At 43.8% G+C, this 27,758-nt stretch overlaps 1 protein-coding gene and 1 pseudogene across 3 annotated transcripts; both read right to left on the minus strand.

The window, feature by feature from the left end:
• On the minus strand, positions 1-27,758 carry MMAA (metabolism of cobalamin associated A). 2 transcript variants are annotated; one of them, XM_051820040.3, is made up of 7 exons: positions 27,617-27,758; positions 17,615-18,117; positions 14,196-14,318; positions 9,939-10,109; positions 5,221-5,306; positions 3,152-3,301; positions 1-1,805 (listed from the first exon to the last, which is right to left on the minus strand). In XM_051820040.3, exons 2-7 carry the CDS (start codon positions 18,057-18,059, stop codon positions 1,518-1,520), a joined length of 1,263 nt encoding a protein of 420 aa, XP_051676000.3. In that variant the 5' UTR covers positions 18,060-18,117; positions 27,617-27,758; the 3' UTR covers positions 1-1,517. The 2 variants fall into 2 exon arrangements, with proteins under 2 accessions (XP_051676000.3, XP_069903580.2); XM_070047479.2 differs by having other exon boundaries at positions 27,479-27,618.
• Positions 12,415-14,151, minus strand: LOC127483268 (adenosine 5'-monophosphoramidase HINT1 pseudogene; annotated as a pseudogene). The gene has a single exon (XR_016211904.1). The product of XR_016211904.1 is annotated as an adenosine 5'-monophosphoramidase HINT1 pseudogene (transcript).

The following is a 27,758-nucleotide window of genomic DNA, read 5'->3' on the forward strand; positions in this document are numbered from 1 at the left end:
TGGGATTTAAAAAGTTCATAAATTTATTAACCAACTAATCAAAATATTATAGTGAAGAAAACCAAATAGGTTAGCAAGTCTGATTTTTTTCCAACAAAAAAAATTTTAAAAAGATTTTTATTTGAAATACAAAGTTGGGAGGCATAGGAAAAAGCGGGAGAGAGGGAGATAGGGAGGGGGGAGGAAGAGAGGCAGGAGAGAGACAGAGGGTGGGGGAGAGAGAGAATGAATAAATGAATGAATGAATCTTCCATTTTCTGGTTCCCTCACCAAATGCCTATAACTGAAGCTGAGAGCCAGGAACTCTATCGGGTTCTCCAATGTGGGTGGCAGGGGCCCAAGTACTTGGGCCAATTTCTGCTGCCCTCCCAGGCACACCAGCAGGGAACTGGGTGAGAACGGAGCAGATGGGACTCAAACTGGTGCTCATATGGGATGCCAGTGTTGTTAAGCAGTGGCTTTAGCTACTATGCCACTACACGAGTCCCTTCAAGGAAAATTTCGACTTATTCATCAATTCTTTATTTTTGCCTTGTATACTATCACCTACATTTAATCTTTGTGCCCGTCACCACTCTGAAGTTCTACCTGAATTACAGTGTCACCGGGAGATTCCCACTTGGGTGCTAAGAATCCACCCTTCTATGGGGTTTCCTAACATCTGGCTTAGGAGCCCTGTGTTTAGGAAGCCCCACCTGGATGTCCGAGGCCTCAGGAGCACTGAAGCCCCACCAGCCGCACAGGTAGATTGGTCACAGAAGTTCCTTCCCTCTTGGACTCCTTGAAGTTTACCAGTTTTTAGCAAGAGCTAAAGAGATTTCTATTATGGCAACCTATCAGGTGAGTGCCGTGTTTGAATGGTTTTCATTGATTTTTCATTTTTCTTTTTCTTTTACTCATTAAAGGTTGGATACATGAGAGTGTACATTGTTCATTAGCTGCTGTTTTCAGTGCAGCTTGAGTAATAACCATAAAAGCTGAGCAAAAGCAGGTAATTGCATTACAGGGCAATTATGAAGAGTCAAGGCCATTTTAGAAATTCATAAAATAGTCTGGTACACTAAGTGTTAACCATGACTTTCAATTCTTTTGAAATCCACTTTGTATTGTGCTGGCCTCTAGTAAGACTTCCAAATGTGACCAGTCTTAGATTTTCTCTAGAAACGAGGATACAGCATTAGAATTAAAGCAAGCATTTTAAGGTACATGATCTCTTCTCTCTTCCTCAGCTTTCCATGCTCCTGACTGATGAGAGCCACCATCCCAGGGCCACCATAGCAGGGCTTAGGGAGAGGAAGACATGGAAATCAGTAACATGAAACAGGTAGCACAGAAACACTGCCCAACTGCCTAATCTTGTCATACATACCTAACCTCCTTTGCATTTTCAAGTATGACTGACAAAGCACCATAAAGGAATTGTGGAAAGTATAAACACAAAAATGATTTTTTTAAATATTAAAATGCTATCAACTTTTTATATATATATATAAAATTATTGTACAGGAAAAATTTTATTAGTCTCTGCTTTTAAAAGCCTTCAACAACAAATCTGCTGCTAGCCCTGGGGCCAGGGCCCCACGGAGGACCTTTTGTTCCAGAACAGGAATCTGCTCCCGGACTGTGGGGTGACTCCTGAAATGCTCTAACACGTTTTCCTGAATGAGGTTCCACATCCAGACTTTCTGTTGCTTTTGTCGTCTGGCAATCAGCTCCCCGCTGGCAAGTGTTAGGTCCCAGAATTCTTTCATCTTATCCCACATTTCAGTGATCCCCTCTCCACTTCTGGCAGAAATACGAACCACCTATGGAGAAGGGAAGAACCACGACTGTTTTACTTCAAATGACAAAACATTCTCATGGAAAGCTGATATTTACCACTAAGTTTTATAGTCTATAAAAATAGGCATGTGGCAAAACCAAGATTTTTATCTCTGTGTCAAAGTGAACATATCGACATATATACTGAGGTAATGTACCTAGAATTGTCTAGCACACAGAAGAAACAAGATTGATTCAAGGTCAAATTGTTTAGCTCAGAAACTGAACTATTTTTAATGAAATCATGATTTATTTATTTGAGAGACAGAGAGGACAAGCAGACCAGGATCTCTCATCTGCTGGTTCATTCCCCAAACGCTCATAATGGCTGGGACAGGATCAGGCTAAAGCCAGGAGCCCCAGAACTCAATCCAAGTCTCCCATGTCGGTGGCAAAGACCCAACTACTTCAGCCCTCACCTGCTGTTTCCTAGGGTGAACAGCAGCAGGAAGCTGGAATCGGGAACAGAAGGAGAAATCAAACACAGGTACTCCAAATGGGATGTGGGCATCTCAAGTGGCATCGCAATTGCTGTGCCAAATGCTCAGCCCCCAAAGATTGATTGAATTTAGGATTGTGCAGCTGGTCAGTGGCATCGTGGAGCACGAGAGGGCAATGTTGGGGAAAGGCCAGAGGCCGGAGTGCCAGAAAGTGAAGCTGACATGGGAACTTAGTCCTATTCCTTCTGTTAGACTTGCTTGAATGAGCGAGTGCTGTAAGCTAAACGTCTGGCCCCTACACGGGGAAGATAGCTCCAGACCCTACACAAACATGATGGAGGACAACAGGTGAGTGCCCATAAGATAAATCAGCATCATTCCCACGGCAATGCCCACAGCTCACTCTTTAATAATGCGATGTCCTCCCACAGATCAAGCTGCCTGCAGCCACATTATCTATCACTTACACAAGAGTTCTCCTTTTCAAGTTTTTTCCTAACTGAAAAAAGCACTCGGCAAGCATATTGGAAGTATCGTACCACAAGCCTTTACTCCTTTACTCCAGTTCCACTGCAGATAATGAGATCATTAATTGCTCCATAATTTTAAGGATGGTTCTTTTCAGAATGGATTTGCAATCACTTCCAAAAGGTTCATATCAAGCATTAAGCAATCTAATCTGTCATCTCACATTTTAGTTTTGACATCCAGTGGTTGCAGGGTTATATTTAAAATCATGACTACATACGGTGGCTTGTCATCATTTTTAAAAATGCAACCTCCACACACAAACAGAGATTGATTATGTGTCTAGCTTGGGACTTACATCCTCTCTCCTAACGCACACGGTCCGTCCAGGGTGAAAAATGGAGCATGGGATGCACACTCACCTTTGGTCTCCAGACTGCCGAGCGCCTGCGGAGTAACTTCAGTGCGCTCACATACTCTGCCTGTATCCTTCGAGCTGGCGCAATCAAGTCTCCATCAGACTTAGTTATTGCTACCATGTCTGCCATCTCAATTATACCTCTTTTGATACCCTGCAGACAACAAGAGAGACATGGATTTATCAGAAACATCTAATTGAGAACTGAGTCACAACCAACATAAAAATGGGACAGCCAGTTAAGGCTCAGATCTTGAAAGCCATAACCTTCATTAGTTAACTTTTGTTCTGCATCTTTCTAAGTCCTGGGTGCCAGCAATCACAATTATTTGACAGAAATGACAGGAAAGCACTGGCTGTTGAGATTCTGGAAGGCATCCATAATCTGTCTCCCAAAGTTAAGAGACAAACGTGTTGATATCCATTCAGAATTGGAGTAAATATATCACCAAGACACAGCATGACTGAGTGGCAGGAGGCCGTTCACATCATCTCAGGATGGATCCTGCTTCTCACGGGCTAACACTGCAGGATACAAAACCATCCATCATTTGGGTGCTTAAGAAGAAAATACACATATCAGTAACATCTGCATTTCTAGAAATGAAGTCCTCAAAATTTCTCTTAAATTTGGAGCATTTTTTTCAACATGAATTGAGAAAAAATAACATGATGGCTAAAAAATGCGCCACGCCTTGATTTAAATTACATTGCATTAAAATGTTAAAAATAAAAGATGAAATCCAAATGCTAAAGCTTATTTGGGAAATGTATTTTTCATCTAGGATTAAATTTCTTTTCTAATATTCTTAGATGTTACTTTAATTACTAAATTCTTACAGTTAATGTTTCCATATCACAGCATCCACAGCAGACTATGGTCTGCTGGCACTATTTTCTAGAATTATAAAATTGAAAGTGTTACATAAAAAGAATTTGGTCCTGTTCTTGGAAGGTAATTGCTAATTCCTAGGAACTTCCTGAATGATAAGCATGTATTTATTACTCATTGGTGGTTGCCTGGGATCATACCCAAATTCATGTAAGGAGATCACTCCGGATAGGCCCCAAATCCACCACACCAGAAAGATCCCCATATGTGATGCAGGTTGGGGACCTGCGGTACCTACATCAGTGCAACCTTTGGGGGAGATGTGTGTGGGAGCTAGAGATCCAGCATGATTACTTGGCCAATGATTGCAGCTGGAATTTTAAGTAAAGAGTGGCTCAAGACAGACTATGCCCTCAACCTATAAAATCTGCACCAACTCCCAGGGGCACTGCCACAACTGTATTATAGGATGAGAGGTAAAAATCCTTCCCCACAACATGAAAGCTATGAGGGTGGATCCCAGTTAAAAACAAAGAGGCACATTATAAAGAACTTTTGAGTCAGGTGTACTACAAACACCGAGCAGCAGTGGCTTCCCGGCTAAAGCTATCACATACTCCAGTCATTTCCACTCTACAAGTGGAAAAATGTAAGTTGTATCATTAGCTCAAGGTCACATATTCTATTACTCTTAAACTGGGGGAAAAAAGACATGTAGAGAATCTGCCTTTGACTAAGGCATTTTAGCTAATGTGAATGATGCTTCTTCATCAATACCATTATCAACCCAATTTTCAAAAACACATCAGAAGTTTGTACTTTTAGAAATATATACTGGCAGGCACCGTGGCTCACTAGGCTAATCCTCCACCTTGCAGTGCCGGCACACCGGGTTCTAGTCGCGGTTGGGGCGCTGGATTCTGTCCCGGTTGCCCCTCTTCCAGGCCAGCTCTCTGCTGTGGCCACGGAGTGCAGTGGAGGATGGCCCAAGTGCTTGGGCCCTGCACCCCATGGGAGACCAGGATAAGTACCTGGCTCCTGCCATCGGATCAGCACAGTGTGCCGGCCGCAGCACGCCAGCCACGGTGGCCATTGGAGGGTGAACCAACGGCAAAGGAAGACCTTTCTCTCTCTCTCACTGTCCACTCTGCCTGTCAAAAAAAAAAAAAAAAAAAAAAAAAAAAAAAAAGAAAAAGAAATATATACTTTGTATTTGGGGGAGAGAGGATGAATATAATTACCTGCAATTCATCTCCTCCAGCTGGTGGCAGTAGTAAAACAAACATGTCCACCATGTCAGCAACAGCAAACTCTGACTGACCCACACCTGAAAATTTAAATCACAACTCAAGTATCCTCAGGTATTCAGTTATTAGACTTCCTTAATGACCATCATTTCTATCCCACTTCATTCACTCATATTCATGGCCACAGACTCAACTTGGCATCCCTTTAGACACTCCATATCTTAGCCAATTTTCTGCTGCCTCAACAAAGTACTTGAGAGAGCAGGTAATTATAAAGAACAGAAATGCTTTTGGCTCAAAGTTTCAGAGGTCAGGAGGAGGACGGTACCAGCATCTGCTTCGGATCCAGTGTTGGCCTGCTTGCTGCATCACAACCATCAGAACACGGCAGAAGGCATCGCAGGACAACAAAGCGAGTGCGCTAGCTCAGGTCTCCTTCTTCTTCCCCTCACAGGGGCCCCGTCCTCACGACTTCACCTAACCCCAACTACCTCCCAAGGCTGAACGTCCAAATACCATTAACATGTGACTCTGGGGGTCAAGTTTCTAACATGTACCACCCCTCTGGGGCGGGGATGTATCACAGGTCACTATCTTTTCCTCCCAGAAAACTGGTTTTCCTTCCAGCTCTCTCCCTCCACATTCCCATTAGAAATGTTCTCTAACTGAGGGATCTCCACTCTCTCCTAGCTCTCTCTTGGCTTCCTTTCAGTGAGTACCATGGACACGTGACTTATCTTAACCCATGTCTGACAATACTTTCATCTCTTATGCTTTCTCATCCTTATGCCGACCCTGCAAACCCCCCAATCTGGACCAATCCAACTCTGTGTGTTATCTCCTCTCTGAGCATGCAGGACACATCACTCTACTGTGTGGATGGGAGCCACTACAGGTCATGGTGGTCCAGCTTCTGCTACATCTTCCTCACTGCCTAGTACAGACAAGGCCCTCAATCAGCTTTATGTCCTGCTCCCCACAGCAGCTATCACATTCACTCTTGGGGTTGGTGCTGTGGTGCAGCAGGTAAAGCTGTTGCCTGCAGTGCCAGAATCTCATATGGGTGCTGGTTCAAGTCCCAGGTGCTCCACTTCCGATCTAGCTCTTTGCTGTGGCTTGGGAAAGCAGTAGAAGATGGCTCAAGTCCTTGGGTCCCTGCATCCACACAGGAGACGCTGAGGGAGCTCTTGGCTCCTGGCTTCAGACCGGCACAGCTCCAGCCATTGTGGCCATTTGGGGAGTGAGCCAGCAAATGGAAGACACCCCTCCCCGCTGCCACCTCTCTGTAACTCTACCTTTCCAATAAATAAATAAATAAATAAATCTTAAAAAAAAAATTCACTCTTCCATATTCCCCCCCGACATGATGGCGACCAGCAACTACTCATGAAGAGGTAAAGGCAGGAGTTTCCTGAGCTTCTCCCTCGCTCCTTCCATGGACCCAGCCTCAGTGCTCCCTGCAGTCTCAGGGCAGGAAGCATGGGCAAGGATGACGCTCTCATCCTTTTCCACTTCCTTTGGCCTTCGCTCCTCTGTATCTTTAACCCTCCTCTGTCCACAGGCCCTCGACCCTCAGCACACCATATACACTGTGCTCAAGTCTTTCTCATCTTACAACGAAGGAAAAAAAAAATGACCAAAACTCACAACCTCCTCTTACTATTACCAAATTTCTCACTTTCTCTTTATCGTCAAGTGTGTGGAAAAAGTCATCCATGTTCACTGCCTCCCACTTCCCTGCTCCACATTAATCTCAAGCCACTTACAACTGGCTTCCACATCCCCTGCTCCAGGCAAACTCTCTCCTTCAGTGGTGGTATAGACTTCTAGTTGACAATTCAAAATCTATTCTTCCCATTTCCTTACCCCAGTGCTATCAGTGTATCAGGAGAAAGAGCACATTCACAAGGCCCCCCTGTAGCTAGAGATGAGCACTGAGTGAAAGCAGTCATCACAGAGAGCGTCCAGAACATTCCCATGAACAGGCTGATGTCTGCCTGCTCCTCCTGGCTTCCTTACTCTCTTCTACCTGCCTTCTACTTGCAACACAGATGTGTCAGAGAAACATCAGCTATCTTTTTTTTTTATATTTATTTATTTGAAAGAGAAAGTTAAAGAGGAGGAGGAGGAGGAGGAGGGGAGAGAAAGAGAGAGAAATCATCCGTCTACTGGCTCACCCCCAAAATGGCCACAATGCCCAGGGCTGGGCCAGGCTGAAACAAGGAGCCAGGAGCTTCATCCAGGTCTCCCACGTGGGTGGCAGGGGCCCAAGGACTTGGGCCTCCTTTCACTGCTTTTCCCAGGCCATTAGCAGGGAGTTGGATCAGAAGTGCAGCAGCTGGAACGTGAACTGCTACCATATGGGATGCAGGTGTTGCAGGAGGCAGCTTAACTCACTACACCATAGTGCGGGCCCCATCAGCCATATTTTAACAATGCACAACCTTGATGGGCGGAAACTAAGCACTAAGAATGGAGAGCAGCCTGGGAAAAAAGGGCACTGTAGAACCACCACACTGGGGCCGGCGCTGTGACATAGCAGGTACAGCCACCACCTGCAGTGCCAGCATCCCATATGGGTGCCAGTTTGAGTCCTGGTTGCTCCACTTCCGATCCAGCTCTCTGCTATGGCCTGGGAAAGCAGTAGAAGATGGCCCAAGTGCCTGGGCCCCTGCACCCACATAGGAGACCTGGAAGAAGCTCCTGGTTTCAGATCAGCACAGCTTCAGCCATTGTAGCCAACTGGGGAGTGAACCAGCGGATGGAAGAGCTCTCCCCCTCTCTGCGCCTCTCCTTCTCTCTCTGTGTAACTCTGTCTTTCAAATAAATGAAATAAATGTTTAAAAAAAAAAAAAAGAACCAACTGCCTGCATCTGGGCTTCTTTTATTTATAATAACCTCTTTTTTGTTCGAGTCTCTGGTGTAAGTAGCTAAATACATCCTTCAGGTAATACACTTGGTTTTCATGGCACTTCCATCCTCTGAGGCTCCTACTTCCACTCAGGCAGCTGTCCCGCCATCCACTCTCAGTGCTGGGGTTCCTAAAGCCCAGTGTTGGCTACTGTACTACACTATAGTGTTGGCTAACTATACTATAGTCAGACTGAACTATACCCACAAAGTCCTGTGCTGAAGCCCAACCCTCACTGTGACTTCATTTACAGACAGGGCCTTTCACAAAGTGATTAAGGGTAACTGCGGTCATAGGAGTGAAGCCTGAATCCAAGAGGACTGCATCTTTAGAGGAGAATGAGGAAGAGCATGCGGGGGGGGGGGGGGGTACAAGCCCAGAGGAGGCCACGGGAAGACAGGGTGAGGAGATGACCACCAGCAATTCAAGGGGAGAGGTCTTACAAGAATTCCTGCCTGTGCCATGACCTTAGACCTCCAGATCTTTGGGGAGACAAAGTTCTACTGTTTAAGCCACCCAGCCTTGATGCTAGGGTAGAGCAGCGCTAGCAAATGAATGCAGCTGTCTCCTATTTTTGCCCTGTGTTTTCCTAAAAGTATGAAACTACGAACGGTGGGGGTAACTGCCAAATCTCCACTTCTTACTCAGTCCTCTCCTGGAACACAGTCACTCGGACACCTAATAAGCACCTTACGCCTTGTAGATTCAGAACTGAACTCTTTATTTCCCCCCGTGCATAACCACCTTTTCCATGGAATTCTCTATCACCTCCTCCTCCTCTTCCTTTCTTACCTCTTCTATCTAAGCATGGATCAACTCTCACCAATTTACCCTCAGTGTTTTCTTAATCCATTTCCACTTCCTGTGCAGTCCAGGTCCCACCATCTCCTGGGGTTGGTAGCAGTCTCAGCTGCCTCCCTGACTCTAGCTCTGCTTTGCTGCGGGGGCCTTTCCTAACAGTCTACCTGGCTTCCTCACTCTCCTGCTCCTCCTGCAGCGGCTTCAGCTCCTTTCAGGAAAAACTCCAAACTCCTTATCCTGGTGTACCATACGGGTCCTTGACAACCTGATGCTGCCTGTTGCTTTGGGTCGTCTCTCTTCATTTCCTGCCTTCACACTGTGCTCTAAGCACGCTAAGAAAACTGCACCTCCCTCACTGGATCACACCTTCTTGCTGCTGTGTGTCTTTGCAAATGCCCTTCACCCTGTTTTTGCTTCTTCCTTCAAAACTGAGTTCAGCTATCCCCTTTTCTAGGAAGTCTTCACTGATTGCCCCAAATTTGAGTGAGATTGTGTCACAAACACTTAGCACACAGGAATATAATAAATTACTGCTCTACAAGGAGGTCAATTTCTTATGGTTTTCATTTTAGTATCTTCACAGCTATGTGCCAAGGATATAAGAATGAAAAAACAAAGCCCTGTATTCAAAAAATTCAACTATATTAACCCTTTTAGCAAATACTGTAGACCTAAGAAACATACTTCAGATATGTTAACAGGTGTGTTAAAGTACTGCTTACCTGAGTAAAACTAATGGTTACAGCTCTCCTCTGGCACATACAACACAATACTCTATTTAACACTAGAGTGGATACATGGCTTATTTTCAGCCTTGAATTCGTAAGTTCTTTGAGGATAGGATAATAGCCTACAAATACTATTATATCCCACGGAGTCTGGGGTAGTATCTTGCATTAATTAACACCTGATGAACGAGCAAACTGAAATTAGTTGTCACTCATCTTTGTATATAGCATTCATATAATATTAATTTTATGAAACAGAGGATCACACTCACCTACAGTTTCAACAAGAATGATGTCATAGCCTCCTCCTTCACACAACAGAATAGCTTCATTTGTAGTCCTTGTCACACCTCCTAAAGTGCCTCTAGTAGGAGACGGCCTGATGTATGCATTCATATCTCTTGATAACTCAGTCATTCGCGTTTTATCACCTAAGAGTGATCCTGTAACACAAGGGCACAGTTTATAATCATGGAACAGTTGTAAGGGCCAATTACCCATCAGCCAGTCCCTAGGGGAAATGCTTTTTTCCCTCACATCTCATTTTTCTCACAATCTTAAACTGTCTTTCCTATTGCTGAGCTTTCCTCCAATTCACTGTACATAATGATGCTGTTAATATATGAACACCAGGAGCCCCTTAAAATCTTTTATAGAGGCTTCATGCTGACCAATGGCTTCACACTTAGCTCCACTAGCCTAGCACTGCACGCCCTCAGAACCCAGCCCTGACTTACTGTCCGATTCTGCCTCTCAGCATTGCAGCCATCTCGGCCCCAGCCAGCATGGCCTCACGGCCGCCACACTGCAACCATCTCGGCCCCGGCCAGCATGGCCTCGTGGCCGCCACACTGCAGCCATCTCGGCCCCGGCCAGCATGGCCTCGTGGCCGCCACACTGCAGCCATCTCGGCCCCGGCCAGCATGGCCTCGCGGCCGCCACGTCAACACTACCATGTTTATTCCTCCTTCCTGTGCTTGTGCTTTCATGCCCGAGGCCCTCTCCTGCCTTCCCACTGCTGCTTTATCCACACCAGCCCCAGGGTCTGCACCCTGGTTACACCATTCTTTGCTACCCAGTTTTGGAAAGTCACCTGACCTTCCTGAACCCCTATCCTCAGCTACATAACAAGCATAAGAAGCCACTGGGAGAAATCAGATGTAATTATAAATAGTGCTTCCAAAACAGAAACATGGAACTTAACCGACTGCCTTACAAACACCAGTCAAAGTCCTTGCTCCTTCGTCCATCTTCCTCCCAAGCTTACCTGTGTGAGCTTCCCCAGTACTACCTCTCTGCAGTCTGCGCCAGCATCTGGAGGGCACAGAGGCCTTCAGTGCCCCTCCCCTTTCCATGATCTCCATGAGCAGTGCCTCCCCCACCCAAGCTTTCGTTGGTACAAATGGCAGAATGGAACTTTTACTACACTATTTCAGTAAACATCAATACTTGCAAATTCTGGATGAACAAAAGACCTAGCTACTTGTGGGGAGCAACTCGGACTAGACTAAGTTACTGGAATTAAGACTTATTCTATGCATCTGCTCTCCCACAATATGGCGCTGGGAGAGGAGTAAACAACTTCTACACAGCTGCCTCTCGCCAATTTGACTGATGAGCTGCAGGAGCTGATCTTGCTCCTGATTGGAGGAGAGCAGCGTGCTCGGTGTGTGGGTAGCCGAGTTGGGATCAGTGGAAGAGGACTATAAAGGAGGAGAGAGACAACATGCACCAGGAACATTCGGATAACACCTGAGCAGCCCCCGAGAGAGCTGGCCGGCGGTGGCAGGGGGAACCGCCCAGCCAACCCGGGAGGGACCAGCAGCAAACCCGGGAAGGGCCGAGCAGACAAAAGAACAGCGCAGGGTCCTGTGTCGTTCCTCCACAAATGGGGGAGCGACAGCTAATGTTACCTTTTTTTCCTTTTCTTTACCCATATAGCACTATCTGAAGGTACTGTACTGTTCTAACCTGAATATTTATCATCATTCTGCCTAAGGGCCAGTTTTTCCACATCAAATTAATGCTAAAGATTGAGAAGTTCCTTAAAGATATGCTCCTTTCTCTAATGACCTCAGCTTCTCATTCTCATTAGTTCTAATTCTAGAGCATACACCCACCACATATCTTAACCACCTAACTTCACATAACGCCTCTTTCTCATGTCATTTTCTGCATGAAGTCATCTCAGTGTTAGTCAACAACCTGCCAAAGCTAGACTTTAAATGATTATCCTATGGATCCTCTCACCATGAACTAAACATTATGAAATTACTCTCCCATGTAATTGTGCCAGCAAAGCCAAAAAGGTGAGTTGCAGACCCTGCAGGAGGTCTCAAACCACGCATGGGTTCTGTGAAGTCAAAGCACACAGACTGACTACAGACCCAAAAGGGAATCTTCTCCAACTTTAACAGCATGCTGTTTTTCAGATATAGGTAGCACTGCAGTAAGGTACACATTTATATATGCACAGTGTCTTGTTTATCCTCATGTACTTTTTCTTCCAAATATTTTTCACCTGAGAAAAAGATCCTCATTACTTGTTTAAGTTAGGAACCACGTAGCTTATGCAACTTTAATCACAGACTATTTTATGACATCATTTCTGCTATCATTATCTCAAGCTATTTTTCCTTTTTCTATTGCAAGTATTCTGTAATATTATGAAGACAGAGGAGAAAAGGCCTTCTCAACTATATGAAACTGTAGGCCACTCATCAAAAATTCCCTCATTAAAGTACTTACTTTTTTTTTTCTTTTATTATGTACGTTTTTATTTTTCTCCAGTATTTCCTCAATCTGCATACATAGGCAAAAGTATGCTGTTTGACATTGGACTGCAAACTTTATCACTGCCTGGAAAAGGAACAATTGGCCCTAACACATGCTTAACCAGGGGGCCAGTTCATCTGCCGACCCCCAAGAACGTGGAGATGAACATGATACATGGACTGTCCACCATCGGAGCCCTTGTTTACCACCATTCGGTAACCCTTCTTTAGGCCCAGGTCAGCAGCACATTTCTTGCCAACAATCATTAAATGTCCAAGAAGACTTTCATCAGCATCCTCTGCTGCAGAAATCTGGGATATATGTTTCTTAGGTATCACCAGAAAATGTGTTGGTGCTTGAGGGGAAATGTAATAGAAAGCAAGACACTGGTCATCCTCGAAAATGATTTTGGCTGGGATTTCCTTGCGGATGATCTTCCCGAAGATCGTGTCGCCACCAGGCCGGGCGACCTGAGCCTTGGCGATCTCATCTGCCATCTGGGGCTGCCTCCCGCGCACCGGCCACGGGAGAAGCGCAGAGTAAAGTACTTACTTTTAACAAAGTTCGTAGACTGTAATAGACAATGCACTGACATAGATTTAATCATAAACCTTGTGAGTATAAATTTTATTTATGGTCAGCCTTTTGGTTACAGTGAATCAAAAACCCTGAATGCTCTGAGTAGGTTTCTCTGTGGGTGGTTACGAGAATTGTTCTCCACTTCTCCTTGAAATAGGATTACAACCTCATTTTTTACTTTTTTGGTAGTAAATCAACAGAATATCACAATACTCAAATCCAACACTTCCACAAAGAACACTGTATCAACCTTTTCACAACACAATACCCTAATGGCTTGTGTTGACTGGTCTGGTTCCTGCATAAGACATAAAGCTCCACAAGGTCAAGAGGACTGGGTCTTACCCACTGTGACACAGCACAGTACTTTCTGTGCAGAGGGCCTCGCTTACAGTAGGCCCTCAAATACCCAGTCACTGAGTAACTGTAATAGGAGAAGTTTAAATCATAAAGAATAGAAAGAAAAATCATTCCTGAGTATCGATAGGGTATGCTTTATGTCTTCTTAAATAATCCTTTGGGGAATGAAGTTAATATTCATTTTATCTCTGATGAGCTGCAAATTAAACTCTGAATGATTGCATGACCTCAAATCAGTAAGGAACTGCTGAGCATTGTGCAATGGATGGTATACTATGCTAAGTGCTCTGGGGGCACGGCAGCACATGGCATAGTTTAAGAGCTTCCTGTTTAACTGACCATAGAATATAAACAGGTAACAAGTCGTAGACAGCAGTAACCTTTTTTTTTTTTTTAAGCTAAAGGGAAGAGATGTTACTAAAACAATATGAGGAAAATAATGAATGAATAAGGACTCATTTTCTGAATCACGTAGCTGGTGATGCAGCCAGGAGAAACAAGAGGGAAGGGGGCGTGATCTTAGGCATGGCCACCAAAGGGCTGAAATCTGCTTTTTGGCAACTTCAGCTTCTGGCACTTGGGATGCTAGGTTTCTTAAGCAGCCACTGAGACACTCACAAGCTGACCTTCTCTGTAGAGTCCAGTGCTCCCAAACTAACTGCATCAGTCTCCACCTCCTGCTGTCCAACTCCCTTCCTTCAGGGACAGCAAACTCAATGAGCAGTTAGAAGCCACCAAACTATGCAAATTCCCTCTAAATGCTAACAGGGAGCCCCAACAAGCTCGGCAATTTAAGAAGAATGAGTTATACTCACCTCCACTGGTGCAAGACGAAGGATCCACAGCTAGCACAGATAATTTGTGCCCTCTCTCAGTAAGCATTTTTCCAAAGTATTCTATAAATGTTGATTTCCCAGCACCAGGAGGCCCAGACAATCCTACAGCGGAAAGAGAGCTTCTAATTTAATGAAACAAATGAAATCAGCATTATGATCACTTTTGAGTAAAATATTAGACTACCTTCTCTTTCCCCTCATTTATCAAAACCATCAGTTATATATATATGTATATATATATATTTGACAGGCAGAGTTAGACAGTGAGAGAGAGAGAGAGAGAGAGAGAGAGAAAGGTCTTCCTTTTTCCGTTGGTTCACCCCCCAAGTGGCCGCCACGGCCAGTGCGCTGCGGCCGGTGCGCTGCACCGATTCGAAGCCAGGAGCCAGGTGCTTCTTCCTGGTCTCCCATGGGGTGCAGGGCCCAAGCACTTGGGCCATCCTCCACTGCACTCCCAGGCCACAGCAGAGAGCTGGACTGGAAGAGGGACAACCGGGACAGAATCCAGCACCCCAACTGGGACTAGAACCTGGGGTGCCAGTGCCGCAGGTGGAGGATTAGCCAAGTGAGCTGCGGCACTGGCCTCACTAATATATTTTAATGTGTCCTAAAGCAGCAAATGGAAACCCATTTCTTCATCTAATTGCTGAGGAATGCAGATATAGGAAGAAAATAATTCGATTTTCATATGTTTACAAAATTCACTTTCAAAATTACAAAACATGCTTTGCCTTTCTACTGTAATGTGGATCTTTCTGAACAAACTCCATTGCTGGTGTTGTTAATGTGCTGAATTTCTGACATCTGCCAGCCTCTCATGATGATCAGTAATTATTCCACCTGCCCCAGTTCTGTCCACTTTATCTTCCTATTGGAAAAACGATTTAATTGCTCTGGAAATCCCCAATGATTGAGAAAGTAATTTTCTATTTATAAAGGATCATTTTTTCCTTCATCGCATTCATAACTCAAAGAATATCAGACCATCATCCAAACTGAATCCTGAAAACAATAATTTTGTGTTTAAAAATAGGCAGTAAAGTCCCCTACTTGGACAGTCAGTAGTACATGGACGCTAAGAGCGCAAACCCTGAAGCCAGTTAGCAGGTTCTCATGTGACCTCTGCCTCTCACAGGCTGGGTGACCTGGAGAAAGCTGTTTAACCTCTTTCTGTGCCTCAGCACCTTCTGCAACAGAACAGATGAGGCAATAGCACCTATATCTTCAAGGTGTTTTAAGAATGAGATGAATTAATAGCTGCAGTGTGTTTAGGACGGTGTGTGTTACACACTAGGGGGTCTTCAAAAAAGTTCATGGAAAACTCATACCATGAAAAATATTTTACATAGATTTCAAAGTTATTTTGTACTGAAATAAACTTACCTCTTAATTACAGTTTTCCACAAACCTTTGTAAATACCTTCCTGTAAGTGTAGGTTTAACAAAGTCTACAAAACATAGGCATCTAATTGCAAGTACCTTCAAAAGTCTGTATAGTATATGGTATGTCTGGCTTCTGACCATGATTCTCATTGCAGGTCTCTATCTTAAACACCTTTTTAGTGCTGACTAAACATTTGTAGCTCTTAATAGAGTGATAAAAATAGCTGCAGTAAAGACACTGCTCTGTCTGGCATCATACAATCGGGACAGAACAACAAGAATGGCACTGCAAAGTGATGTGTGAATTGCTAGTTTAACTCCAGACATTTCTAGAACATTTTCTCTTCACGGAAATTTTAACCCTGGTCAGTGGACCCTTCGTGGTAATCAGAACTCTTCTTTGGGTGTTTTCTGTTCCCTCTGTCTACAATGCACCACTGTAGTCCTCCCAAAGTGAGAGCCCCTCAGTAAGGACAGAATAAAAAGGGAGAAAAAAATATGGCTTGGTACAACTTCTACTTGTGACTTATTTTTGAAATCATCTTTAAAGCCTTTATATCTATTACCCTAAAAATTAAAAGTCCCTATATTACAATAAACTATCTAACATAACATCAGTCAATTTATAAATACATTTACTCACTCCCCCACAAAATGTCCACACTTGGACCACCAGTTCACATTGTCTTTAGCAGACGGGCTGTTTCAAATAACTCATGGGACACACTCATTCCATACAAGTGGCTCTGCTTAATCCCTGCTGGTCCAACATGTTTAAATCATTTCAAAATACACAATTTCAAAAGTATAACAGGCTGGTTTAAAATCACAGAACCAAGTCAAATTGTCTAAGATACTGAATGAATATCTAAGTACAAATAGCAAGTGAACAGGATCTCTCCTTTAAAATGTATTTTGGTTTTGAGAATGCCAGGTTAAGAGCTCCTCCCAGAAACTTGGTGTCTGAAAGAGGTGAGAACAAAGAATGAAACACAGGGGCTGGCGCTGTGGCATAGCGGGTTAAAGCCCTGGTCTGCAGTGGCCACATCCCATATGGGTACTCGCTCCAGTCTCTGCTGCTCCACTTCCAATCCAGCTCCATTAATGCACCTGGGAAGCAGTGGAGAATGGTCCGGGTCCTTGGACCCCTGCACCCGTGTGGGAGACCTAGAAGAAGCTCCTGGCTCCTGGCTTCAGATCAGCTCAGTTCCAGCTGCTGTGGCCATTTGAGGAGTGAACCAGTGGATGAAAAACCTTTCTCTCTGTCTTTACCTCTCTCTGTAACTCTGTCTTCCAAATAAATAAATCTTTAAAGAAAGAATGAAACACAGGGCCGGCGCTGTGGCACAGCGGGTTAACGCCTTAGCCTGAAGCGCCAGCATACCACATGGGCGCTAGTTCAAGACCTGGCCACTCCACTTCTGATCCAGCTCTCTGCTATGGCCTGGGAGAGCAGAGGAAGATAGCCCAAGTCCTTGGGCCCCTGGAGACCCAGAAGAAGCTCCTGGCTTTGGATCAGTGCTGCTCCAGCTGTTGTAGCCAATTGGAGAGTGAACCATCAGATGGAAGACCTCTCTCTCTCTCTGTAACTCTGACTTTCAAATAAATAAATCTTTAAAAAAAAAAAAAAAGAATGAAACACAAAGGAAGTAGAATTTGGAAACATGATAAGCATTAATTACAGTTGATATAACCAGAAAACAAGGAATTCACTTTACAGTATTAGACAGAAGGACTACTGAAGGAAAGGATTAAACTGGTCCATAGTTCTTCCTATACATATTTCTATTCTGGGAGCCATAGCAAGATCCTTGCAAAAATAGAAGCCTTGTATTTTCTCTTAAAATACAGAGCCTTGGTTCCAATAAATAGTCATAATTTTTCAGCATGACAAAAGTAGTATTTGCAAAAAACAAAGCATTTAAAATCCTTCCCAGATTCTGAAAAAAAGAGATGACAAATTAATTTTAAAAGACAGAATTTACAAAAATATTTACTGAACAAGAAAGACTGACCCACTCGAAATGCTAGTGGTTTTCCTTTATTTAACTGTTCTTGTTCTCTGTGATAGATTAACACTTTCTGAAGAAGCACCTGAGCCAGCTCCTTTTTCCTGCTGTGAGTTGATTCTATGAGAGTTATGGACTCTGCTAAGCAGGCCCTCTGCCCTTGGATTAAACCGGTATAAAGTTTATCCACCAATCTTTGTTCTTTATCAGAAAGTCCTTCTGTGGGGTCCTTCAAAGTTGTTTGTACAGATAATTTTCTCTGGAAGCCCTTTGACAGCAGCATCCACTTTGCACAATGGAGTCTAAGAGAATTAAGGGGTTGAGCACATGGGATTCCTGATCCGAGGTGAGTACTTGCGTGAAAGATGAAGCGGCAACGCTGAAAAGGTGTTCGGGAAAGGCCTCTTAGGAAATGCTGGTAAGGACGGGGTGGCAGCACGCAGATATTCATCTTGGTTGTCACTGAAAAAGACTGGGTGCTTTTTCACTCAGTGTGACTCGCACCCTCCCTTGAAGAAAGAAAAACATGTTTTTGTCAGTTAAAAATACAACTAAGGAAAGCAAAATGCAGTATTTTCCACATATTCTAAAAGACATATAATCAGAGTTCTTGGCAGCACAAATGAGTAAAAGGTTTCTTACAAAACATAAAGAGAAAATATTCTCTTTGACCACACTTAATATTCAGTGTAACCCAAATCATGGAACTATTACTCAGCTGTAAAGTGGAATTTACATTAGAAATTTCTTATAAACAAAAACTAAATATACAAAACCCCATGTCAGTAGACATTTTACATCATGCTTTCATCTTCTTCATTTCCTCAGATCAATACACCTGAGTCTGAAGCTCACAGAAAAGACTGTTTGTAGGGGCTGAGGTTGGAGCACAGTGGGTTAAGCCACTGTCCATATGGCAGTGTCAACTGTTTTACGCCAAAGTAAACTTGTAATTCCATTTTCCTTGAGCTCTTTGAAGCATCTTCTATGTATACAATAGGCTCACCTTGAATGGCCCAGCCTAAGCACACAAACAAGAAGCCTCATAGGGAACTTGAGGGTCGCGCTGAACCAGATCAGTGTATCTCACCACCTGTGTGCTCACTAAAAATGCATATCCCCAGTCCCACTGACCAGAGTTCTGAGGCACCTCAGGCTTAGATGTAGATCCTACACTTGGATTTGCTGATATTCTCCACTTCAAACTCATCCCATAAGGAAAGCTGCCATTGTATGCTGGCTCCAGATAGGGCAGAGGTTGTGACCCACAGCTACTCTGAGTCGTCCCTAGTGAACTATTAGGACTTTGCTCAAGTTCCTTAGCCACTTTGTGCAACTTCCTCTACTGTGCTGAATATGTAGGAGAGCAGAGTGGAAACAAAATGACAAAACTTCTCTCCATTTAACCATCTCACTTCCCTTTCCCCAGTCTGGGTGACTGGGTGTTCTCTTGTGTGCAGAATTCTGTCACATCCTTCTTACAGATGCCCTACCCTCAATAAAACCTTTCTACTTTGCTTCCTACTTCTAGAAAACAAACCAACCAACCATGCCTGGAACAGTACCTAGCACTCAGTAAGAGCTCAATTAACATTAGCTTTTGCTATCATAGCAACTGGGAAAAAATTGGCAATAATTAGGTCAAGACCCAACTTCCAGTGGCAAGCTAAGGTTTACAGACAAACACTCTGCCTACTGTGGGTTTATGATTATTTATAAATGTTTGGTTTTCAAGTACCTCACATCAAAATGAAACAAGTGATTTAATGCTCCAACATGCTCTCCAAACAATACTTCAAAGCCAATGAACATGAAATTAACTTTATCTTAGTAACATATTAAGGGAAAAGAAGAAATGGTTTACTTTTTTAAAAAACTGGTAGAACTGTAACTGTATATCAGTGTTCCAAAGACAGTAACTCTTTTTCCATTTTGAGGGAAGCTTGGAACTTCCATTTGTTCAAAATTAGCCTTATTCTAAAAGGGCAATTTATTAAAAAGTGTAAATTTTTTCCTAAAAGACAACTTTAAAAACACCCTCAAGTATCCTTCACAAACACACACAAAAACATATTTAAAGAAAAAAAAATCTAAGAAGGGATCTACTTAGGAAGTCCTCTTTCAATACCATTGGTAGGCATGACTTTTATCAACCCCACAACCACTGTAACTGGAACAGAAGCTAAGCAAGAACTGTATTTTTATTCAACTACTATTCTAGCACATACTACTCTCTCCAGGTCCCAGACAGGTGACAAGAGTAACAGTGATATAATACTGGTATTGATAGTGGTAACAAAGGCATTTGGTTATGTCCCAGGCACTGTAGCATACTTTATGAGGAGTCCCCAGGGCTACTGTAACAGACTGCCATCACTACTGTATGGAATTAGCCACTTAATTACACTGAAAAGACTCTTTCCTACAGGGTCATTTTCATAGTTCCAGGGATTAGGATGCAGACATGTATTTTGGCAGGCCTATGACTGAACCCAATATAGCTGCTTCAGTGGAGGTCATTATCTTATCTTACATTATATAATCCCATAACTTCAAGAACTCACAGAATATGCCATGAACAAAGAAAGAACAAAGTGTGCTAAGAACAGACAGAATTACAGAGACTAACTCTACTGGGTGAAGGGGGATTAAAATCATGGAGGAGTCAATGCAAGGGCTGAGAATGAAAGAATAAAACAGTTGAAGAATGAGGCAACTTTTCATGAGGACTTGAAAGGCAAAATCAGAATTGGGAGTTGATCTCTTCCCTGCCGACTGAGAAATTCAGTGAGGCAGAAGCCTAGACAGAATGGAACCAGTGAAAGGACATGAGGTTGGACCAGCATGTAAACAGAACAAGGAACTGGATGTTCTTTGTTGGCTGTGGACAAACCAGAGACCTTTATGGAAGTGACGCAACCAACTCTGCTTTTTCTGTGATGACTCTAGTAGTAGTGACAAGTCAAGAGTGAGGAGACTCTGGTAACAAAGAGCCAGTTCAGGAAACCCTAGCAAGGACCCAAAGGAGATGATGAGGACCTGTGCACTGGCAAGGGGTTAAGGGATGGAAAAGAGAAGACAGATTCAAAACCCTTTTCTCCATATCAGGCTCCTCAAAGCTTGACAGGGATCTGGCATACTACAATTACTTCAAAAAAAAATTTTGTTTTATTAGGAAGCTGCTGATGTAAACTTATTTCATTCTTCACCTGTCTGACACTTCAGCATTTGTAAACTGTTTTTTTTTTAAAGTTTTTTTTCTTTTTTTAATATTTATTTATTTGAAATTCAGTAGAAGATGGCCCAAGTCCTTGGGCCCCTGCACCTGCGTGGGAGACCCAGAGGAAGCTCTTGGCTCCTGGCTTCGGATCCACACAGCTCTGGCCGTTGTGGCCATTTGGGGAGTGAACCAGAGGATAGAAGATCTCTCTCTTCCTCTCTATGCCTGTCTTCCAAATAAGTAATCTTAAAAAAAAAATCTTTATAGATGGGATGACATGGCTTCCTAAACTCGTTCGGACATTTAAATCCCAATGTCATGTTTTAACAGTTAATAGACAAAACACGAATGGTTGATAGATTAAGGTGACGTCTTGGTTGAAACAATGACCTAAAGGTCTTAAGTCACTGAGGGCTTACCCGCTGCAGGTAGTTCCTGACAGAGGGTTGGTTATGAGGGGCAATACAGCCTTGCTTCCTGACTCACCATGTTGTGACTGTTCCTCCACATGTGCTCCACCACGGTCAGCCTCCAGCAGGTGCCAGTTCAGTGGGGCCCCTGGATCCTGACTGTGAACCTCCAAACTGTAAACCAAAGTAAACCTTTTCCTTCCTGAGACACTGCTCTCGGCTATTTGTTACAGTAATGGAAACCTAATACACCATCTATTTGCTCTAATTAAAAGTGCGGTATCTGAGTATCTACCATCCACCTTCTAGCCTGACAAATGCCTACTCAGTTCCAATAACACCTACGTGGAGATGCACGTGCCCTTGGCTTTTCCAGCCGGTTAATATCCTATTCAGAGCTTCGCCGTCTTCTGTTGACATTTCAGGTATCTGTCTTGTGTTCTAACTTATCTATTAGCTGCCCTCTCTTCAATATTCAGCCTCAGCTGAGATGACGATCCTCCCACAGAAAGGGTAATCTTATTCGTTATTTCTGCAGAATCCAGCAGTGTCTGGTACATGGTAACCTCTCAACAATTGTATGTTCATGAGTGGTTAGTCCATCTACGTATGCTGATCTAATACACCATAACAAAAATCTGAATAACATCCTTCACCTGAGTGATCTCAGAATCTTCACTAAAAACATTCTGCTGTTGGGATTCAGCAGGTTAAGCCGCTGCCTGCAATGCTAGCATCCTATGAGTGCTCACTTCCAACCCGGCTGCCTGATAATGCCCCTGGGAAGGCAGTGGAATATGGCACAAGTAACCAACTCTGCTTTTTCTGTGATGACTCTAGTAGTAGTGACAAGCCAAGAGTGAGGAGACTCTGGTAACAAAGAGCCAGTTCAGGAAACCCTAGCAAGGACCCAAAGGAGATGATGAGGACCTGTGCACTGGCAAGGGGTTAAGGGATGGAAAAGAGAAGACAGATTCAAAACCCTTTTCCCCATATCAAGCTCCTCAAAGCTTGACAGGGATCTGGCACACTACAATTGCTTCAAAAATTTTTTTATGGGTCCCTGTATCCACGTGGGAGACCTGGAAGAAACTCCTGGCTCCGGCCTGGCCTGGCCCAGCCCCAGCCCCAGCCATTGCAGTCACTGGGGTGTGAACCAGCAGATGGAAAACCTCTCTCAATCTCTTTCAAATAAATAAAATCTTAAAAAAAAAATAATAATGAAAGTGGTATAGACGACCTCAACATTCAAAATAGTGGTTTCTTAGAACTTAATTGCCATCTTCGTCAGAAAATCCGTGTCAACTATTTGGCAAACTTATGGTTTACACTGCAGGCTTTATCTCAATTTAGGATTTGTGAGATTCTTGGCCTTCTGATGCTAACACAAATCTAAACCTTAAAAGGTCTTTACAAAAATAAAAAGATAAAGGATGGTACCATTTTATCCCCTTCCCTCCATGCTGAGGCTAAAACACTCTTCAGATGTATGTAATTCTAGGTTTCCACACCTTCAAACCTCTCCCTGAAGGCTGACTTCCTGGGTGCCGCCCACCCCCACCCCCCCCAGCAGGTGAATGGTACTGCAGCAGCTGCTCTCTTTTGCTGAGTGTTCATTGTAGTTGAGGTAAATAAAGTGCATGTGCTTCCTCAGCCAGTGCTCACAACAGTTCCATGGTGCAGGCTACCCTTCCTGACAGACCAGGGGGCTCAGCGAGGTCAGGTTTATTGACCACTGCCTCACAACACATGGGAGAACTTGTGGGAAAACTATGGATTTCATAAATCTATACCTATACTCTAGAGAAAACAGAATCCTTTACAATTGAACATTGGCACGATACGGCTTGTTCATCCATTTTTAATTTTTTTTTTTTGCTTAGGTCTAAATGAAAAATCAGTTTCTAGTTCCTCTGCAAACTTTATCAGTAGGATATCCCAATATCGTTTTAGGTGATAGAACAGACCAAATACTAAAACATTTTCAAATGTGCTTCACTCCACAAAAGAATTCAGTCTGATATATAAGTTCCTAACATACTTAAATCTCATTAATTTGTCCAACTGAGCAAACCTTATTTGAGAGACAGAGAGAGAGAGAGAGCGCTCCCACCCACTGTTTCACTTCCCAAATGTTGGGAGCCAAGAATGCAACCTGGGTCTCCCATATGGGTTATAGGAACCTAATTACTTGAGCCATCATTGCTATCTTCCAGGGTTTGCAATGCAGGAAGCTGGAGCCAGGAGCTGCAGCTAGAAAAGAAAACCAAGCAGTCTGATATGGGACACAGGTGTCTTAATCAGTGAGCTAAATACTCCTTTTAAAGAAGCTCATACCCTTCCTAAAAAACAATACAACTCAGCCTTATGAGCAACTTTCTATCTTAGACTCATGTCACAGGCAGAACAGAGTAAGTATATTAGGAGGGCAAAGTCATGTAGGAAAGGAGAGAGATGTCCCACCTGCTCATGTAACTAAGCATCCTTTCCTGTTTTTTTTTTTTTTTTTTTTTTACAGAAAGAAATCGAAGAACTTGGTCAATAATCAAATCAAACTGTTTCAACTAATGGTCATAACTGCTAAAAGGATACATTTTATCCTATAATTTGTAAGCTAAGCACTATCACATCCCAAGAGAAATGCATTTATAGCATTCAGAAAAATGACTCAAAGCACTTCCATGCCTACTAGACTATAAAGTGAAAAATACCAAGTAGAAGTAACACCAAAACAGGTTGGTGAGTGCATTCCCTCCCCTCGAAGAAGGCTCACAATAGGCAGTGGCATTTTAAGATTCACATTTGTTCTCCTCAAAAACAGCTTTCATCTCCATTCTTTCTCTCCACCCTCACTTCCATGTTTTTCTACCACAATGAGTTTCTATCTTTGACTGCATCCTACATAAAGCAATATACTTTCATCAGTGAACACACACATGTAACTGAAACAAAAGGTTCATAAAACAGGACTCAGCCCTAGATGCTGTAATAGTTTTCTAATTCTGCCCCCTCTACGTCCAGCCCTCTTCTGTGAGAAATACTGTTTTTCATGTCAATTGCAATTCACCAACGGGCACACTCCCAATCTACTACTGTCACCCCTGGGCTCCACGTTAATCTATCTTCCACACTACCGGTACTACTTCACTGCTGAAAACACTGAAAAGCTTCCTTGTGCCTTTTCTGTGTGAAGTCTTCTCTGGGATTCGGCCATTCACTCATCATGCTTACTGAGAAGCTCCTACACCACATGCTAGGCCTTAGAACACTCTGTTACGCATCAGGCATGAACTCTGGATACCACGAAGGTTTCAATCCAAGACAGTTATTACAGAGTACTGAAGGCTCGTCATGACTGCATTCCTCTCCTCTGACCACACTGCCTGTGACCATTCTGACCTGCACATGTGTCCTGGGAAAAGCTATCCCCTTTTACACATGCCGGCCATGGTCCATGACGTTCCTTGGGATTAGAATGTCCTTCTCTCCTTTAATCGCCTCGCAAATGCCTGCTCAGCCTTCAAGAACCACCTCAAGAGTCCCCTCTCTGCAGACTTCCTGGGCCTTCTTCCCTCAGCCCGTTTGTCGTCACGATCTCTCACCCTTAGTGTCACGTGTGGCCACATCCCTCGTGCTCACCACTCTGCTGTGGTGGCTTTGTAAGAGAATGGTCTTCCCTAGACTGTGAGTTACCTTTGTGTCTATGGATAGCACAGCTTACTGCTCATGGAATAAATGAGTAAATGCTGTAAGTCTGCGCAGGTCAATACTTCCATTACACTGATAACTCAGTTACTCGATGTTTTGAAAACACGTATTTTTCTAGATTTTACAGTAAATACACATTTATTTCAAGAACTTTCTCTTTAAAGTCTGATTTCAATGTATGAATGTTTTCGTTCATTAAAAATTTGCTCAGCAGCAGCCAGTCTGACTTGGGGTATTTGTCTTGAAATCGATCCAATGAATATTCTCAATTTCAATAACTACTCTGGCAAGAAAAAGCACACAGGATTTCCAAGATCAATACATTAGGTCAGGGTCTGCTGCGCAGCACAATTCATACAGGCGAGGCAGTGTTACACCATGTGGTTCCACTTCCCAATGCTAATCACTTTTGATTGGAAGATAAGCTGTCAGAGGCCATTAATCTGTTTACCATCGCCCACCATCCCCACAGAAGGCTTTACTCTCTCCTTTTCAAATAATTTCAGGAAATTTTTACAGTGTAGAATGACTTTTAAATAAGCAACTTCTAAATAGGTTTTCAAGAGGTCATTGTTATGTAAGAGTAATACAGAACACATACTGAATTCATGCAGGGGAGTCTAAAGTTCTCTGTCCACATGACCTTTCATCATTATCCCAGCAAGACTCAGATTTCCAAATTTCAACTTTTAGGTTTCATTTTGCTTGGGAAGTCTCTATTTTTCTAAATTCCATCACCACTAAATGTTTTCATTCATTTCCACTGCTTCCACCCGGGTTAAAATCAGCTTAGTCTTAGGGGACTCTGAGACCAGCTATGATACTTGGGCAATCTTTCATACTCTCCCAGTGTTTTCATCTGCAAAATGAAAACACTCAGACTTACATCTCAGGGTAACTGTGAGTATAAAGTGATGGTGTGCATGAAAGATCTCAGCAGAAGCGCTGGCTTTAGATGGTACTAAGTAACTCTAAGGAGACTTCCTTTTTTCTGTCTCCCTTCCCATCCTCCCTCTGAGACTTCACAGCAAGACTCTTCTTGAAATGGGGTCTCCTTACCCTCCCCAAATTCCTCCCAGAGTTCCCCAAACTGTAGGAGAGTAGCTCTCCAAGTGTGAGCCACAGACCAGCAGCACCTGAGAACTGAAGAGGCAGGGAAACCATTTAAGCCCCACCCCCACCCCCTGAATCAGAAAGTCTGCAAGTCGGGCCCAGCAGTTTTCAGAAGTACTCTGCCTAAATCTGACATATGCTAAAGTGTGAGAGGCACTGCCTTGGGAATAAAGTCCAGTTTTCTTTATCGGGCATTATTGTTTTCCCCCAATGTTCTCCCACTTCTTTCTTATACTCAGCTTTCCATACTTCCTCTCTGGGATTTCAGTAGATTATCTTCCAACCTGCCGCTTACCCTCCTAACTCAAGAGAACATCCTCACTTATCATTCCCTTTCCTTCCCATAACACTCCAATCCTACCCAGTGTAAACTCCATCCTTTTCTTAAATTCTTTCCTGATGATCCCAGGCTCCAGGACTGCTTTTCCCATGGAATTCCAATTATTTCTAAATTCTGACTTGGGTGGAAATCTGCAGAGGCTGCAAACTAGTTGTAGCTGGCTCACAGGAGGTGTGTGTTAACTGAACCGATTGCCAATAGCATTAAACAATCCAGAAAAATCACACAACATAGATTTTTAGCCTGTGTTGAAGACAGTCAGAAATCTTTGGATGAGGGACCCACATTCCCACTTGGCAACAATGAGCTGAGTGGCAAGACTCAAGCACCAGTTCTTTCACGCCAAACATGCAGGTTTTCTTTGGACACCTTCAAATTCGCCAGACTTTATTTACATTTCCTAGGGTTATGTCAGTTTTCAGTTCTGTCTCTCCTGTTAGAACAAAGCCTTTAAAAGAGGCTGTCTTTATTTTCTCTAATTCTTATCATCTTGAACACAAAATATAGTTCACTGTGTTAACAGAAAAATCTGGACACTGTCGATGACCCCAAAATGTTTAACAATTTGCACAATTCTTCTAGAAACTTTGGATTTCTACCGATTTGGAACGTTCACTAGTCTGCTTTTCAAGATATATGAGGACACAACTCTTAAGAAAGGTAATTAAATTTTTATCCTGTTATTTTGGCTTAGCATTTATCATTTTTTAATGAAAGACACAGCAGAGACCTAGCCCCTGCCAGGGCACCGTTTGCGACTTCCAGTTTGAACTCTACTTTAACATTCTGGATTTATTCTCCCCGCAAAATGCGTTTTGGCTTCACCCTTTGGAAGCATCCACACCGGAATACCGGGCCTTTCTCCCCGCCACCCGGATTTAGCTTAACCATTCTCCAGGCTTGGCCGCGACGACGGAGCCGACCTTGCCAAAGCAGCACAGAGGCAAGCTCACAAGCCGGCCTAAAACGCTGACAATTTAAAAACATTGCTTTTTCTAAGGTAACAACCCTTCCCTGCCCTTCCATCTGCTGACGCCAGCCAACCCCTAACACACGCCCCACTCCCAATACCATCCAACCTAGTAATCTTCTTTCCTTCCCCCACCCTGGGTCCTCCAGGGGGCGCCCCCGACGCCACGGACGGCCCCCAGGCAATCAGACTCGGGCGGGAGCCGGGTCCAGACTCCCGGCGCCGCGCGCATCCACCCCATACTCACCCGCCCGAACCGCGGAAGTGCCGCCTAGCCCCTCCCCTTCCGCCCGGCCCGTCCCGCCCCGCGCTCGCGGCGACGCGCAGGCGCAGCGCCGACGGCCGGCGCGTGGGGCCCAGCGAGCGGCCGGGGGCCGGGCGTCGGCGTG

The sequence above is a fragment of the Oryctolagus cuniculus genome, chromosome 8, assembly GCF_051225735.1.
Source record: "Oryctolagus cuniculus isolate XC-2025 breed Fujian yellow rabbit chromosome 8, ASM5122573v1, whole genome shotgun sequence".
Classification (NCBI taxonomy): Eukaryota; Metazoa; Chordata; class Mammalia; order Lagomorpha; family Leporidae; genus Oryctolagus; species Oryctolagus cuniculus.